Source organism: Notolepis coatsorum (genome assembly GCF_963971535.1).
Source record: "Notolepis coatsorum genome assembly, chromosome: 11".
Taxonomy (NCBI): Eukaryota; Metazoa; Chordata; class Actinopteri; order Aulopiformes; family Paralepididae; genus Notolepis; species Notolepis coatsorum.
Genome location: NC_140175.1, coordinates 125283916 through 125302483, shown reverse-complemented (window position 1 = coordinate 125302483; position 18568 = coordinate 125283916). Strand labels below are relative to the sequence as shown.

At 44.1% G+C, this 18568-nt stretch overlaps 1 protein-coding gene across 1 annotated transcript in view; it reads left to right on the top strand.

The window, feature by feature from the left end:
- LOC311237265 (fibrillin-2-like) overlaps nucleotides 1–18568 on the top strand; it is a gene marked incomplete at its 5' end in the record, with an annotated part of 361408 nt that overhangs the window by 78938 nt on the left and 263902 nt on the right. Inside the window, 2 exon segments of the mRNA XM_084325071.1 lie at nucleotides 9110–9307; nucleotides 17466–17591. Coding sequence (XP_084181197.1) covers nucleotides 9110–9307; nucleotides 17466–17591 — 324 coding nt within the window.

Sequence of the window (18568 nt, the reverse complement as noted above, 5' to 3'; positions counted from 1 at the left end):
TGATAAGGTATCTCTGCTCTTGACTTGTATTGATAAGGTATCTCTGCTCTTGACTTGTATTGATAAGGTATCTCTGCTCTTGACTTGTATTGATAAGGTATCTCTGCTCTTGACTTGTATTGATAAGGTATCTCTGCTCTTGACTTGTATTGATAAGGTATCTCTGCTATTGACCTGTATTGATAAGGTATTTCTGCTCTTGACTTGTATTGATAAGGTATCTCTGCTCTTGACTTGTATTGATAAGGTATCTCTGCTCTTGACTTGTATTGATAAGGTATCTCTGCTCTTGACTTGTATTGATAAGGTATCTCTGCTCTTGACTTGTATTGATAAGGTATCTCTGCTCTTGACTTGTATTGATAAGGTATCTCTGCTCTTGACTTGTATTGATAAGGTATCTCTGCTCTTGACTTGTATTGATAAGGTATCTCTGCTCTTGACTTGTATTGATAAGGTATCTCTGCTCTTGACTTGTATTGATAAGGTATCTCTGCTCTTGACTTGTATTGATAAGGTATCTCTGCTCTTGACTTGTATTGATAAGGTATCTCTGCTCTTGACTTGTATTGATAAGGTATCTCTGCTCTTGACTTGTATTGATAAGGTATCTCTGCTCTTGACCTGTATTGATAAGGTATCTCTGCTCTTGACCTGTATTGATAAGGTATCTCTGCTCTTGACTTGTATTGATAAGGTATCTCTGCTCTTGACCTGTATTGATAAGGTATCTCTGCTCTTGACCTGTATTGATGAGGTATCTCTGGGCCGTCTGCTCTTGACCTGTATTGATAAGGTATCTCTGCTCTTGACCTGTATTGATAAGGTATCTCTGCTCTTGACCTGTATTGATAAGGTATCTCTGGGCCGTCTGCTCTTGGAGGGGGTTGGGTTAGGAAATTTACAGGGGCCAGTTTCGAATTGCAGTCTCCCGTAGGTGCTCCTTGAGAGTGGTTTTGAAAGTGGGTAGTGATTCACATTCCTTTACAGCTTTAGGTAGGGCGTTCCACATTGATGTGGCATAATTGCGAAACGTGTTTAGTCCCTTGTTTGAGCCGAATCTGGGTTTAACATGGTTTGTGGAGCTCCCTCTGGTGTCTACTAGTGGATCTACTATTGGATCTACTTTCTCTGTGGATGGTTTTGTGAATAAATCTCCATTATGCTTCAATTACTGTGTTTATTGTATAGCAATAAGGTTGGGTGAATTGGGCCATTGTATAAAAGCATTACATCACTTGAAGTCGTGTGTTATACTCATTAGATCTCCGCTGCACGTCGGGCCTAACAACCACCCCTAGGCGTGATCTAATGAGTATAACACACTCCTGCGCGTGATGTAATGCTTAAATACACCAGCTAGACCTTTATGTTATGGTCTGATTAGTGACTCTCTCCATGTAGACCTTTATGTTATGGTCTGATTAGTGACTCTCTCCATGTAGACCTTTATGTTATGATCTGATTAGTGACTCTCTCCATGTAGACCTTTATGTTATGGTCTGATTAGTGACTCTCTCCATGTAGACCTTTATGTTATGGTCTGATTAGTGACTCTCTCCATGTAGACCTTTATGTTATGGTCTGATTAGTGACTCTCTCCATGTAGACCTTTATGTTATGGTCTGATTAGTGACTCTCTCCATGTAGACCTTTATGTTATGGTCTGATTAGTGACTCTCTCCATGTAGACCTTTATGTTATGATCTGATTAGTGACTCTCTCCATGTAGACCTTTATGTTATGGTCTGATTAGTGACTCTCTCCATGTAGACCTTTATGTTATTATCTGATTAGTGACTCTCTCCATGTAGACCTTTATGTTATGGTCTGATTAGTGACTCTCTCCATGTAGACCTTTATGTTATGATCTGATTAGTGACTCTCTCCATGTAGACCTTTATGTTATGATCTGATTAGTGACTCTCTCCATGTAGACCTTTATGTTATGGTCTGATTAGTGACTCTCTCCATGTAGGCCTTTATGTTATGGTCTGATTAGTGACTCTCTCCATGTAGACCTTTATGTTATGGTCTGATTAGTGACTCTCTCCATGTAGGCCTTTATGTTATGGTCTGATTAGTGACTCTCTCCATGTAGACCTTTATGTTATGATCTGATTAGTGACTCTCTCCATGTAGACCTTTATGTTATGATCTGATTAGTGACTCTCTCCATGTAGACCTTTATGTTATGGTCTGATTAGTGACTCTCTCCATGTAGACCTTTATGTTATGATCTGATTAGTGACTCTCTCCATGTAGACCTTTATGTTATGGTCTGATTAGTGACTCTCTCCATGTAGACCTTTATGTTATGATCTGATTAGTGACTCTCTCCATGTAGACCTTTATGTTATGATCTGATTAGTGACTCTCCATGTAGACCTTTATGTTATGATCTGATTAGTGACTTTCTCCATGTAGACCTTTATGTTATGATCTGATTAGTGACTCTCTCCATGTAGACCTTTATGTTATGGTCTGATTAGTGACTCTCTCCATGTAGACCTTTATGTTATGATCTGATTAGTGACTCTCTCCATGTAGACCTTTATGTTATGGTCTGATTAGTGACTCTCTCCATGTAGACCTTTATGTTATGATCTGATTAGATACTCTCTCCATGTAGACCTTTATGTTATGATCTGATTAGTGACTCTCTCCATGTCGACCTTTATGTTATGGTCTGATTAGTGACTCTCTCCATGTAGACCTTTATGTTATGGTCTGATTAGTGACTCTCTCCATGTAGACCTTTATGTTATGATCTGATTAGTGACTCTCTCCATGTAGACCTTTATGTTATGGTCTGATTAGTGACTCTCTCCATGTAGACCTTTATGTTATGGTCTGATTAGTGACTCTCTCCATGTAGACCTTTATGTTATGATCTGATTAGTGACTCTCTCCATGTAGACCTTTATTTTATGGTCTGATTAGTGACTCTCTCCATGTAGACCTTTATGTTATGGTCTGATTAGTGACTCTCTCCATGTAGACCTTGATGTTATGGTCTGATTAGTGACTCTCTCCATGTAGACCTTTATGTTATGGTCTGATTAGTGACTCTCTCCATGTAGACCTTTATGTTATGGTCTGATTAGTGACTCTCTCCATGTAGACCTTTATGTTATGGTCTGATTAGTGACTCTCTCCATGTAGACCTTTATGTTATGGTCTGATTAGTGACTCTCTCCATGTAGACCTTTATGTTATGGTCTGATTAGTGACTCTCTCCATGTAGACCTTTATGTTATGGTCTGATTAGTGACTCTCTCCATGTAGACCTTTATGTTATGATCTGATTAGTGACTCTCTCCATGTAGACCTTTATGTTATGGTCTGATTAGTGACTCTCTCCATGTAGACCTTTACGTTATGATCTGATTAGTGACTCTCTACATGTAGACCTTTATGTTATGATCTGATTAGTGACTCCATGTAGACCTTTATGTTATGGTCTGATTAGTGACTCTCTCCATGTAGACCTTTATGTTATGGTCTGATTAGTGACTCTCTCCATGTAGACCTTTATGTTATGATCTGATTAGTGACTCTCTCCATGTAGACCTTTATGTTATGGTCTGATTAGTGACTCTCTCCATGTAGACCTTTATGTTATGGTCTGATTAGTGACTCTCTCCATGTAGAACTTTATGTTATGGTCTGATTAGTGACTCTCTCCATGTAGACCTTTATGTTATGGTCTGATTAGTGACTCTCTCCATGTAGACCTTTATGTTATGATCTGATTAGTGACTCTCTCCATGTAGACCTTTATGTTATGGTCTGATTAGTGACTCTCTCCATGTAGACCTTTATGTTATGATCTGATTAGTGACTCCATGTAGACTAGGGCTGGGCGATATGGCCTAAATATGATATCACGATATTTTCTGACCTTTCGGCGATACACGATACGCATCACGATGTTTTTCTTTTTTTCCCCAAAATTCATTATGAGGCTTACCAAGACAGTATTTGAGTTTGCAAGCTAACATTAAAGACAAAATAAAATACCCATGCATTTAGCATTTTTATATTATATATTAGATTTAGATTATTGGATTATTAGATTATATATTGCATATATTTAGCAATGAGATATTATATGATTTAGATATGAAATATGATGAATTGAAAATGGGGGACCCTGATGTAAACAAGACGAAAGTCTTTCTCTGGTCTGCATCCTCCAGTCCGCTGTTGACTGTTGTTGTATTGAGCTGTACTGTATTGTACCCATGCTGCAATCTTTTAATAACGTTCTCATTCATTCAGTCGGCAAACAGAATCATTTTGATTGACAGTCGCGTCTGCCAATTACGTCACATCGCTTGCACCCGCCCTGCTGTTCTTAGCACCAATCGGAAAGCGCGTATTTATTTTTTACTTCCGCCATGGAGAGCTCAATGACAATAACAATGGCAGCTCGCCGCGGCCGACGTTTAGCTTTTAGCTCCGCAGAAGGACTAAACGACTGGAGGCATAATGATTTTACTGCAACGGATGTTATAATAAAAGCCTTTCCATACATCTGTCTGATTGAAAACTTTATTAACAGACCGCAGAATGGGCACAACTGAGTCAGCACGGGCTGAGATATGAACGAGCTTGCTATATCTAGGTCGACCTCGGTCGGCACTATGTAAATACGCTGATGTTATTGAAAGTGTAACTATATAGAGACCTCTGAACAGGTCCTGCATTATTATTATTATAACGTTAATGCCACAAAACGAATGCCTTTGTTATCATAAGTAGTCACTTTTGATGCAGTAGTGTGTGTGGGGCGGCGCTGTTCAAACGTGTCAACGTGTGGACCAGATTGACGCGACACAAGCCTCTTGGGCAAAACATCACGATATCCACGATACGTTAAAAAAGTGTATCGTTAATGAACTGTACCCGATATTTATATAATATCGTCATATCGCCCAGCCCTAATGTAGACCTTTATGTTATGATCTGATTAGTGACTCTCTCCATGTAGACCTTTATGTTATGGTCTGATTAGTGACTCTATCCATGTAGACCTTTATGTTATGGTCTGATTAGTGACTCTCTCCATGTAGACCTTTATGTTATGGTCTGATTAGTGACTCTCTCCATGTAGACCTTTATGTTATGGTCTGATTAGTGACTCTCTCCATGTAGACCTTTATGTTATGATCTGATTAGTGACTCTCTCCATGTAGACCTTTATGTTATGATCTGATTAGTGACTCTCTCCATGTAGACCTTTATGTTATGGTCTGATTAGTGACTCTCTCCATGTAGACCTTTATGTTATGGTCTGATTAGTGACTCTCTCCATGTAGACCTTTATGTTATGGTCTGATTAGTGACTCTCTCCATGTAGACCTTTATGTTATGGTCTGATTAGTGACTCTCTCCATGTAGACCTTTATGTTATGGTCTGATTAGTGACTCTCTCCATGTAGACCTTTATGTTATGATCTGATTAGTGACTCTCTCCATGTAGACCTTTATGTTATGGTCTGATTAGTGACTCTCTCCATGTAGACCTTTATGTTATGGTCTGATTAGTGACTCTCCATGTATACCTTTATGTTATGATCTGATTAGTGACTCTCTCCATGTAGACCTTTATGTTATGGTCTGATTAGTGACTCTCTCCATGTAGACCTTTATGTTATGGTCTGATTAGTGACTCTCTCCATGTAGACCTTTATGTTATGATCTGATTAGTGACTCTCTCCATGTAGACCTTTATGTTATGGTCTGATTAGTGACTCTCTCCATGTAGACCTTTATGTTATGGTCTGATTAGTGACTCTCTCCATGTAGACCTTTATGTTATGATCTGATTAGTGACTCTCTCCATGTAGACCTTTATGTTATGGTCTGATTAGTGACTCTCTGCATGTAGACCTTTATGTTATGGTCTGATTAGTGACTCTCTCCATGTAGACCTTTATGTTATGATCTGATTAGTGACTCTCTCCATGTAGACCTTTATGTTATGATCTGATTAGTGACTCCATGTAGACCTTTATGTTATGGTCTGATTAGTGACTCTCTCCATGTAGACCTTTATGTTATGGTCTGATTAGTGACTCTCTCCATGTAGACCTTTATGTTATGGTCTGATTAGTGACTCTCTCCATGTAGACCTTTATGTTATGGTCTGATTAGTGACTCTCTCCATGTAGACCTTTATGTTATGGTCTGATTAGTGACTCTCTCCATGTAGACCTTTATGTTATGGTCTGATTAGTGACTCTCTCCATGTAGACCTTTATGTTATGATCTGATTAGTGACTCCATGTAGACCTTTATGTTATGATCTGATTAGTGACTCCATGTAGACCTTTATGTTATGGTCTGATTAGTGACTCTCTCCATGTAGACCTTTATGTTATGATCTGATTAGTGACTCTCTCCATGTAGACCTTTATGTTATGATCTGATTAGTGACTCCATGTAGACCTTTATGTTATGATCTGATTAGTGACTCTCTACATGTAGACCTTTATGTTATGATCTGATTAGTGACTCCATGTAGACCTTTATGTTATGGTCTGATTAGTGACTCTCTCCATGTAGACCTTTATGTTATGATCTGATTAGTGACTCTCTCCATGTAGACCTTTATGTTATGGTCTGATTAGTGACTATCTCCATGTAGACCTTTATGTTATGGTCTGATTAGTGACTCTCTCCATGTAGACCTTTATGTTATGATCTGATTAGTGAATCTCTCCATGTAGACCTTTATGTTATGATCTGATTAGTGACTCTCTCCATGTAGACCTTTATGTTATGGTCTGATTAGTGACTCTCTCCATATAGACCTTTATGTTATGGTCTGATTAGTGACTCTCTCCATGTAGACCTTTATGTTATGGTCTGATTAGTGACTCTCTCCATGTAGACCTTTATGTTATGATCTGATTAGTGACTCTCTCCATGTAGACCTTTATGTTATGGTCTGATTAGTGACTCTCTCCATGTCGACCTTTATGTTATGGTCTGATTAGTGACTCTCTCCATGTAGACCTTTATGTTATGATCTGATTAGTGACTCTCTCCATGTAGACCTTTATGTTATGATCTGATTAGTGACTCTCTCCATGTAGACCTTTATGTTATGATCTGATTAGTGACTCTCTCCATGTAGACCTTTATGTTATGATCTGATTAGTGACTCTCTCCATGTAGACCTTTATGTTATGATCTGATTAGTGACTCTCTCCATGTAGACCTTTATGTTATGATCTGATTAGTGACTCTCTCCATGTAGACCTTTATGTTATGGTCTGATTAGTGACTCTCTCCATGTAGACCTTTATGTTATGATCTGATTAGTGACTCTCTCCATGTAGACCTTTATGTTATGATCTGATTAGTGACTCTCTCCATGTAGACCTTTATGTTATGATCTGATTAGTGACTCTCTCCATGTAGACCTTTATGTTATGATCTGATTAGTGACTCTCTCCATGTAGACCTTTATGTTATGATCTGATTAGTGACTCTCTCCATGTAGACCTTTATGTTATGATCTGATTAGTGACTCTCTCCATGTAGACCTTTATGTTATGGTCTGATTAGTGACTCTCTCCATGTAGACCTTTATGTTATGGTCTGATTAGTGACTCTCTCCATGTAGACCTTTATGTTATGGTCTGATTAGTGACTCTCTCCATGTAGACCTTTATGTTATGATCTGATTAGTGACTCTCTCCATGTAGACCTTTATGTTATGGTCTGATTAGTGACTCTCTCCATGTAGACCTTTATGTTATGATCTGATTAGTGACTCTCTCCATGTAGACCTTTATGTTATGATCTGATTAGTGACTCTCTCCATGTAGACCTTTATGTTATGGTCTGATTAGTGACTCTCTCCATGTAGACCTTTATGTTATGGTCTGATTAGTGACTCTCTCCATGTAGACCTTTATGTTATGGTCTGATTAGTGACTCTCTCCATGTAGACCTTTATGTTATGATCTGATTAGTGACTCTCTCCATGTAGACCTTTATGTTATGGTCTGATTAGTGACTCTCTCCATGTAGACCTTTATGTTATGATCTGATTAGTGACTCTCTCCATGTAGACCTTTATGTTATGATCTGATTAGTGACTCTCTCCATGTAGACCTTAATGTTATGGTCTGATTAGTGACTCTCTCCATGTAGACCTTTATGTTATGATCTGATTAGTGACTCTCTCCATGTAGACCTTTATGTTATGGTCTGATTAGTGACTCTCTCCATGTAGACCTTTATGTTATGGTCTGATTAGTGACTCTCTCCATGTAGACCTTAATGTTATGGTCTGATTAGTGACTCTCTCCATGTAGACCTTTATGTTATGATCTGATTAGTGACTCTCTCCATGTAGACCTTTATGTTATGATCTGATTAGTGACTCTCTCCATGTAGACCTTTATGTTATGGTCTGATTAGTGACTCTCTGCATGTAGACCTTTATGTTATGATCTGATTAGTGACTCTCTCCATGTAGACCTTTATGTTATGGTCTGATTAGTGACTCTCTCCATGTAGACCTTTATGTTATGGTCTGATTAGTGACTCCATGTAGACCTTTATGTTATGATCTGATTAGTGACTCTCTCCATGTAGACCTTTATGTTATGGTCTGATTAGTGACTCTCTCCATGTAGACCTTTATGTTATGGTCTGATTAGTGACTCTCTCCATGTAGACCTTTATGTTATGGTCTGATTAGTGACTCTCTCCATGTAGACCTTTATGTTATGGTCTGATTAGTGACTCTCTCCATGTAGACCTTTATGTTATGATCTGATTAGTGACTCCATGTAGACCTTTATGTTATGGTCTGATTAGTGACTCCATGTAGACCTTTATGTTATGGTCTGATTAGTGACTCTCTCCATGTAGACCTTTATGTTATGGTCTGATTAGTGACTCTCTCCATGTAGACCTTTATGTTATGGTCTGATTAGTGACTCTCTCCATGTAGACCTTTATGTTATGGTCTGATTAGTGACTCCATGTAGACCTTTATGTTATGGTCTGATTAGTGACTCTCTCCATGTAGACCTTTATGTTATGGTCTGATTAGTGACTCCCTCTTCTCTTGTGCCCGCAGACTACCGGACCGGGCCCTGCTTCACCCAGGTCAGCCACCAGATGTGCCAGGGCCAGGTGAGCGGCATCGTCTGCACCAAGACCCTGTGCTGTGCCACCGTGGGGCGCGCCTGGGGCCACCCCTGTGAGGCGTGCCCGGCCCAGCCGCAGCCCTGCCGCAGGGGCTTCATACCCAACACCCGCACCGGCGCCTGCCAGGGTGAGTACCAGGGAGGGGGAGGGGCCTGCAGGGGGAGGGAGGGGCCTGCCAGGGTGAGTACCAGGGAGGGGGAGGGACCTGCAGGGGGAGGGAGGGGCCTGTCAGGGTGAGTACCTGAGGGAGGGGGAGGGGCCTGCATGGGGAGGGAGGGGCCTGTCAGGGTGAGTACCTGGGAGGGGGAGGGGCCTGCAGGGGGAGGGAGGGGCCTGCAGGGGGAGGGATGGGCCTGCCAGGGTGAGTACCTGAGGGAGGGGGAGGGGCCTGCATGGGGAGGGAGGGGCCTGTCAGGGTGAGTACCTGGGAGGGGGAGGGGCCTGCAGGGGGAGGGAGGGGCCTGCAGGGGGAGGGATGGGCCTGCCAGGGTGAGTACCTGAGGGAGGGGGAGGGGCCTGCATGGGGAGGGAGGGGCCTGTCAGGGTGAGTACCTGGGAGGGGGAGGGGCCTGCCAGGGGGAGTACCAGGGGGAGGGAGCGGCATGCAGGGGGAGGGATGGGCCTGCCATGGTGAGTACCTGAGGGAGGGGGAGGGGCCTGCAGGGGGAGGGATGGGCCTGCCAGGGGGAGGGAGGGGCCTGTCAGGGGGAGTACCTGAGGGAGGGGGAGGGGCCTGCAGGGGGAGGGATGGGCCTGCCAGGGTGAGTACCTGAGGGAGGGGGAGGGGCCTGCAGGGGGAGGGATGGGCCTGCCAGGGTGAGTACCTGAGGGAGGGGGAGGGGCCTGCAGGGGGAGGGATGGGCCTGCCAGGGGGAGGGAGGGGCCTGTCAGGGGGAGTACCTGAGGGAGGGGGAGGGGCCTGCAGGGGCAGGGAGGGGCCTGTCAGGGGGAGTACCTGAGGGAGGGGGAGGGGCCTGCAGGGGGAGGGAGGGGCCTGTCAGGGGGAGTACCAGGGGGAGGGGCCTGCATGGGGAGGGAGGGGCCTGTCAGGGGGAGTACCAGGGGGAGGGAGGGGCCTGCAGGGGGAGGGATGGGCCTGTCAGGGGGAGTACCTGAGGGAGGGGGAGGGGCCTGCAGGGGGAGGGAGGGGCCTGTCAGGGGGAGTACCAGGGGGAGGGAGCGGCATGCAGGGGGAGGGAGGGGCCTGTCAGGGGGAGTACCAGGGGGAGGGAGCGGCATGCAGGGGGAGGGAGGGGCCTGTCAGGGTGAGTACCTGAGGGAGGGGGAGGGGCCTGCAGGGGGAGGGAGGGGCCTGTCAGGGGGAGTACCAGGGGGAGGGAGCGGCATGCAGGGGGAGGGAGGGGCCTGTCAGGGTGAGTACCTGGGGGAGGGGGAGGGGCCTGCAGGGGGAGGGAGGGGCCTGTCAGGGTGAGTACCTGAGGGAGGGGGAGGGGCCTGCAGGGGGAGGGAGGGGCCTGCCAGGGGGAGTACCTGAGGGAGGGGGAGGGGCCTGCAGGGGGAGGGAGGGGCCTGTCAGGGGGAGTACCAGGGGGAGGGAGCGGCCTGCAGGGGGAGGGAGGGGCCTGTCAGGGTGAGTACCAGGGGGAGGGAGGGGCCTGCAGGGGGAGGGAGGGGCCTGTCAGGGTGAGTACCTGAGGGAGGGGGAGGGGCCTGCAGGGGGAGGGAGGGGCCTGTCAGGGTGAGTACCTGGGGGAGGGGGAGGGGCCTGCAGGGGGAGGGAGGGGCCTGTCAGGGTGAGTACCTGGGAGGGGGAGGGGCCTGCAGGGGGAGGGAGGGGCCTGCCAGGGTGAGGGGAGCTCTCTTAGGAAACAATGGTGGATCCAATTTGCACCATTATTTGAAAAGAATATAGCTGAACATATAAACGTTTGGTGACCTAGAGGGGCCTGCTTTTTAATTGTGAATGTTGATTGACCAGAATAGCTCAATATTATGGAGTTTTATGACCACTATTTGATGAATTTGGCGATACATACCACAGTAGGAGGAAAATGGTCCCAAAATGTCAAAATCTCATTCACATGTTCTTCTGCCACAAGCACCCCTCTTGAGGACGATTCGCGACGCGCCACTTTGCTGACCTCTAGTGGCTCGAGTGTGCATTTTAATACAATATATAGATAGAATTAAAGCCCTATTTGTTGCCTGTCGATTTCCCTTTCAGGTGACAAAATCCGTTCAGCGGTTCTCGAGTTACATGCCGATATGTGAGGCGTGCGCCGAAGTACACATTACCACTCCTGACTCCCGGGGCTCTCGCTCCGTCAATCATTTGGCGATCTCGAAAAATCCTCGACAGGGTTGTAGCCAATGAGTGTGGCTGTCCAAGGATACCCCACATGGGGATCTAATATGGTCGCTATTGATCGAATTATGATAAAGAAAAGCAGGGTCCCCTTATAAGGGGATCTTACAAACCCGTCCAATCTTTCGCCGTCGACTAAAGACGCACTTCTTCAACCATTATCTGAAATAAAAAAAATTTAAATTCAAGAAATATATAAAATAAACCGAACCCTAACTAACCTTACTGTCATGCACTTGTCCTAATATGTGACCAAGTCCAGCGTTTGTGCCAACATGTCTCCATTTTCATTTTCCAGATTTTTCCAGATTGTGAAAGTACAAAATGTAAGCTTTCAAATGATGTGTCATACTTTGAAATATGAGAATGTTTTGAATATCATATATTCATTTAAATCTTGTAACTCAGTCTGTTGTCTAAAACACTCAAGGGGAGAAAACGCCTCTCAAAGATGTTCACACTTCAGCTAGTTTGGGGGGGGGGGGGGGCGTGGACAACTACCCTCACCTGAATGCGTCCATCGTTAACGTTAATGACTCTCTCTGTGTGAATGCCTTTACCTGGCTCAGTGAATCTGAATCCCAACACGCAGCTCTATTCAGATGCAAAAATAAACCCAGCCCCCACCTCTCCTCTGTGGAGAGCACAAACTGTGTTTCAAAATGGCCTTTTTTAAACACAGAATTCTTACAATTAGAGTTATTATATCTGTTCGCTGTTATACTAAATATGTTCTTCAACTCTCGAACTGTAGTTATATATAAAAAAATTAAAATAATAATAATAATTGATTGTGTCTCTGTGTCATTTCACCCTGGCGACTTGTAGGCAGGCATGCGTTGTTCATGGGACGGGGTAGCACGGTGTGGGACCTCACTCGCTATTTGCATATCAATAGCTCCGGTCGTCAGGTGTGTTAAATACGTTCTCAGACACATTCACACCTAACCTTGTTGTGAAGACGTGTTACATTCCATTCGTAGAGGCAATTAGGCACTGTCTTTAGTCTGTGCCCAAGCGAGGGGACATTAAATGCGCATTCGCGGGAGCGCGCGTGCACGTGGTGCGTGTCACCCCAGATGATTTCAATAACGCACCACTGCTTGTAGGCATCATCACCAGACTGGGTCACATATACTAACCTACACTGTAGCACTCAACACTCTGATGAACATTGTTACTCAGCTGACAGAGTTGTGCCCTTCCTGATGGCTTGTCGTACAGAACTTGTAAGTCGCTTTGGATAAAAGCGTTTCAGCTAAATGACTAAATGTAAATGTTAACAGTTAAAGAAAGGAGGGGAAAGCCCATGAAGCCAAGCTGGTTCCTCATCTCTGTCCTTAATGTCAAGATTGTTTCCCAGATTGGTTACATTATCCATTGTGTATTCATATTTATACTACTGTCTATAGTTATAGTTAATAGCGACTCACTGTTTATACTAGTGTACATCGATAGTGTTAATACTCTATATACCTTAGCTTAACATATTCTCTGTAGCTTTTTCATGTATACTCGATGGCAACTACATTTTGTTGGACCTGTACCCTGTGCAATGACAATAAAGTTGAATCTAATCAAAGGTATATTGTCTTGCATCAGTTAGCAACAGGTGTTATGCTTCTAAAGCTTGTAACAAAGAGCACACGGCATAATGATTCAAAGTAGTGATAGTTGACAGAGCTCACTCCTAAATCCCTGCTCTGCGCTCCTGAATGAATAAATGTTGGTGCACATACAGTGTGCTCCTTGGAAAGAATTCCACCATAGAACCATGGCATTATGACCCATTATGTGTGTTAAGGATTACACTTAAAAAAGCATTTATAATAATTACAGTCGGAATATCACTGCAACAGATGTATGTGCTTTAAGTCAAATGTTGCTGTAGCATTTATGTGCTTGGGGCCACCTCTATCTCTCCTCTATCTCTCCTCTATCTCTCCTCTATCTCTCCCTCTATCTCTCCTCTATCTCTCCTCTATCTCTCCTCTATCTCTCCTCTATCTCTCCTCTATCTCTCCTCTATCTCTCCCTCTATCTCTCCTCTATCTCTCCTCTATCTCTCCTCTATCTCTCCTCTATCTCTCCCTCTATCTCTCCTCTATCTCTCCTCTATCTCTCCTCTATCTCTCCTCTATCTCTCCTCTATCTCTCCCTCTATCTCTCCTCTATCTCTCCTCTATCTCTCCTCTATCTCTCCTCTATCTCTCCCTCTCCTCTATCTCTCCTCTATCTCTCCTCTATCTCTCCTATATCTCTCCTCTATCTCACCTATATATCTCCTCTATCTCTCCCTCTATCTCTCCCTCTATCTCTCCTCTATCTCTCCTCTATCTCCCCTCTATCTCTCCTCTATCTCTCCTCTATCTCTCCTCTATCTCTCCTCTATCTTTCCTCTATCTCTCCTCTATCTCTCCTCTATCTCTCCCTCTATCTCTCCTCTATCTCTCCTCTATCTCTCCTCTATCTCTCCTCTATCTCTCCCTCTATCTCGCCTCTATCTCTCCTCTATCTCTGCCTCTATCTCTCCTCTATCTCTCCTCTATCTCTCCTCTATCTCCCCTCTATCTCTCCTCTATCTCTCCATCTATCTCTCCTCTATCTCTCCTCTATCTCTCCTCTATCTCCCCTCTATCTCTCCTCTATCTATCCCTCTATCTCTCCTCTATCTCTCCCTCTATCTCTCCTCTATCTCACCTATCTCTCCTCTATCTCCCCTCTATCTATCCTCTATCTCTCCCTCTATCTCTCCTCTATCTCTCCCTCTATCTCTCCTCTATCTCTCCTCTATCTCTCCTCTATCTCTCCTCTATCTCTTCTATCTTTCCTCTATCTCTCCTCTATCTCTCCTCTATCTCTCCTCTATCTCTCCTCTATCTCTCCCTCTATCTCTCCTCTATCTCTCCTCTATCTCTCCCCCATCTCTCTTTTCTTCCATCCATCTGGGGCTTGTTTCCCCCCAGTCATCAGAGGCTCCTCCCAGCTGTAGAGGAGAGTGTCATCAGGATGTAGAGTGTCATCAGGATGTAGAGGAGAGTGTCATCAGGATGTAGAGGAGAGTGTCATCAGGATGTAGAGGAGAGTGTCATCAGGATGTAGAGGAGAGTGTCATCAGGATGTAGAGGACAGTGTCATCAGGATGTAGAGGAGAGTGTCATCAGGATGTAGAGGAGAGTGTCATCAGGATGTAGAGGAGAGTGTCATCAGGATGTAGAGGAGAGTGTCATCAGGATGTAGAGGGCAGTGTCATCAGGATGTAGAGGAGAGTGTCATCAGGATGTAGAGGAGAGTGTCATCAGGATGTAGAGGAGAGTGTCATCAGGATGTAGAGGAGAGTGTCATCAGGATGTAGAGGAGAGTGTCATCAGGATGTAGAGGACAGTGTCATCAGGATGTAGAGGAGAGTGTCATCAGGATGTAGAGGAGAGTGTCATCAGGATGTAGAGGGCAGTGTCATCAGGATGTAGAGGAGAGTGTCATCAGGATGTAGAGGACAGTGTCATCAGGATGTAGAGGGCAGTGTCATCAGGATGTAGAGGACAGTGTCATCAGGATGTAGAGGTCAGTGTCATCGGGATGTAGAGGAGAGTGTCATCAGGATGTAGAGGAGAGTGTCATCAGGATGTAGAGTGTCATCAGGATGTAGAGGGCAGTGTCATCAGGATGTAGAGTGTCATCAGGATAGAGGAGAGTGTCATCAGGATGTAGAGTGTCATCAGGATGTAGAGGGCAGTGTCATCAGGATGTAGAGTGTCATCAGGATGTAGAGGGCAGTGTCATCAGGATGTAGAGGAGAGTGTCATCAGGATGTAGAGGAGAGTGTCATCAGGATGTAGAGGAGAGTGTCATCAGGATGTAGAGGAGAGTGTCATCAGGATGTAGAGGGCAGTGTCATCAGGATGTAGAGGAGAGTGTCATCAGGATGTAGAGGAGAGTGTCATCAGGATGTAGAGGAGAGTGTCATCAGGATGTAGAGGAGAGTGTCATCAGGATGTAGAGGGCAGTGTCATCAGGATGTAGAGGAGAGTGTCATCAGGATGTAGAGGAGAGTGTCATCAGGATGTAGAGGAGAGTGTCATCAGGATGTAGAGGAGAGTGTCATCAGGATGTAGAGGAGAGTGTCATCAGGATGTAGAGGAGAGTGTCATCAGGATGTAGAGGAGAGTGTCATCAGGATGTAGAGGAGAGTGTCATCAGGATGTAGAGGAGAGTGTCATCAGGATGTAGAGGACAGTGTCATCAGGATGTAGAGGAGAGTGTCATCAGGATGTAGAGGAGAGTGTCATCAGGATGTAGAGGAGAGTGTCATCAGGATGTAGAGGAGAGTGTCATCAGGATGTAGAGGTGAGTGTCATCAGGATGTAGAGTGTCATCAGGATGTAGAGGAGAGTGTCATCAGGATGTAGAGTGTCATCAGGATGTAGAGGAGAGTGTCATCAGGATGTAGAGGAGAGTGTCATCAGGATGTAGAGGAGAGTGTCATCAGGATGTAGAGGGCAGTGTCATCAGGATGTAGAGGAGAGTGTCATCAGGATGTAGAGGAGAGTGTCATCAGGATGTAGAGGAGAGTGTCATCAGGATGTAGAGGACAGTGTCATCAGGATGTAGAGGGCAGTGTCATCAGGATGTAGAGTGTCATCAGGATGTAGAGGACAGTGTCATCAGGATGTAGAGGAGAGTGTCATCAGGATGTAGAGGAGAGTGTCATCAGGATGTAGAGTGTCATCAGGATGTAGAGGCGAGTGTCATCAGGATGTAGAGGACAGTGTCATCAGGATGTAGAGTGTCATCAGGATGTAGAGTGTCATCAGGATGTAGAGGAGAGTGTCATCAGGATGTAGAGTGTCATCAGGATGTAGAGGAGAGTGTCATCAGGATGTAGAGGAGAGTGTCATCAGGATGTAGAGGACAGTGTCATCAGGATGTAGAGGAGAGTGTCATCAGGATGTAGAGGAGAGTGTCATCAGGATGTAGAGGACAGTGTCATCAGGATGTAGAGGGCAGTGTCATCAGGATGTAGAGGAGAGTGTCATCAGGATGTAGAGTGTCATCAGGATGTAGAGGAGAGTGTCATCAGGATGTAGAGTGTCATCAGGATGTAGAGGCGAGTGTCATCAGGATGTAGAGGAGAGTGGCATCAGGATGTAGAGTGTCATCAGGATGTAGAGGAGAGTGTCATCAGGATGTAGAGGAGAGTGTCATCAGGATGTAGAGGACAGTGTCATCAGGATGTAGAGGGCAGTGTCATCAGGATGTAGAGGAGAGTGTCATCAGGATGTAGAGGAGAGTGTCATCAGGATGTAGAGGGCAGTGTCCGGTCCAGACGGTTCGCTCCTTAAGTGTCTTTCGTTAAGTTGAGGTTTTGAAGTGAATCCTTTTTGTCAGAGGATCTAAGAAGGTCTCACTTTATTCACCCAGATGGGCGCTTTTTATTATTTTTTGTTTGTTTTGTTTTTACCGCCAAGAGTAGTAGGAGCCCACAAGAAGAGAATATAATGCAGTTACTGGCTTGTACAATTATACAATCTTTTATTATCAGACTGGTTTGAATTGATTTTGAGGAGCCAACAATACCCTACAAAGTGTTAGTGTTGTTCTGTTTGAACTGTAAAATGTTGAAGCGCTCCAACTTCTTAAGGATGAGTGAATGCTGGATATTAACAATAACCATAACCACATGTACCGCTCTTGGGTCTCTGGAGCCGTACCCTCCCACCCATCATTGATTCCCCTCTTGTTGACTTACCACAATATTATTCAGCCCAAATGTTAATGACGCTCGTTTTCCCCACTCACAGTTAAACTTCTGTGATTCACGTCTGCTCTTTTCATTATGCCACTGTTATTGCTTCCACTTGTGTAATTTGGCTCAAGGCAAAAAGCATGACGTTTTTACAGTATTGCGGTGTCCCGTTAAGTTATTGTTGTTTATACTGTACTCCACCCCTTTGCCCAGATGTTGACGAGTGCCAGGCTATTCCTGGACTGTGCCAAGGAGGAAACTGCATCAACACTGTGGGTTCGTACCAGTGCAAGTGCCCGCCTGGCCACAGGCAGAGCGAGGGATCTCAGAAGTGTGAAGGTGAGAGAATCTCAGGCAGCCATTTTGGCTCAGAATATCCAGGTGATTTTTTGATCACGTGATGATGTGCATCTGTACTGTCTTCGTAAACTAAACTCCTTTGGAGTCGACCAGAGAATTCTGGCAATGTTTTATTCTTCCTTTATTGAAAGTATTCTAACCTTTTCATTTGTATGTTGGTTCACTTCCCTCTGTCAAAGAAACAAGAACAAACTGCAAGGTGTTGTCAACCTTAGCTCAAGAATTATCGGCAAAACACAAAGATCCCTAATGCAGTTGAACAGCTCAAGTGCTGAAGAAAGCACATAAGATAATTAGTGACTCCACACATGTCCTTCATGTGTGTTTTGACCTGCTGCCATCAGGAAAGCGCTTTTGAAAGCCTGCCTGTAAAACAAACAGAAGGAAGTTTGGTTTTGTTCCAGAGGCCATTCGACTGGTGAATGGCCACAGTGCAAGGAATGGTCAGTTCACTAATATGCACCTTTTGACCCCTTGGTTTAAAATTCTTTGACGAAAGTGCACTTTTTTTGTACTGATCGAATTTATTTATTAGACTTGACAGACTAATATTAGACTGTACAGTGTCATGTATGTCTCTTGTCCCCGGTTTTGTCGTATTCATGCCTTAAATTGCCCCTTGTGGGATTAATAAAGTTTTTTTAATTGAATACAATTTAATTGAAAAAGCATGTTGGCACATGTGGAATCATGTTGGAAATATTTGTGGAAATTCATGTGGCTTTTCTGTAAGGGAATACATGCCATAAATAATATACACAATATATGTACAAAATGACTAATTATTATAAATGATTGTTGTTTAGTATTAGTGAGTCATTAATGATGAAACATATTGATGTTTTTGGGAGTAACTCTGATGTATTGATTAGTGGCCGACTAATATATCAGTTTGCCAATATATTGGGCCAAATATTGGCATTGGATTATATAAAATGTCAATATTGACCTACTGA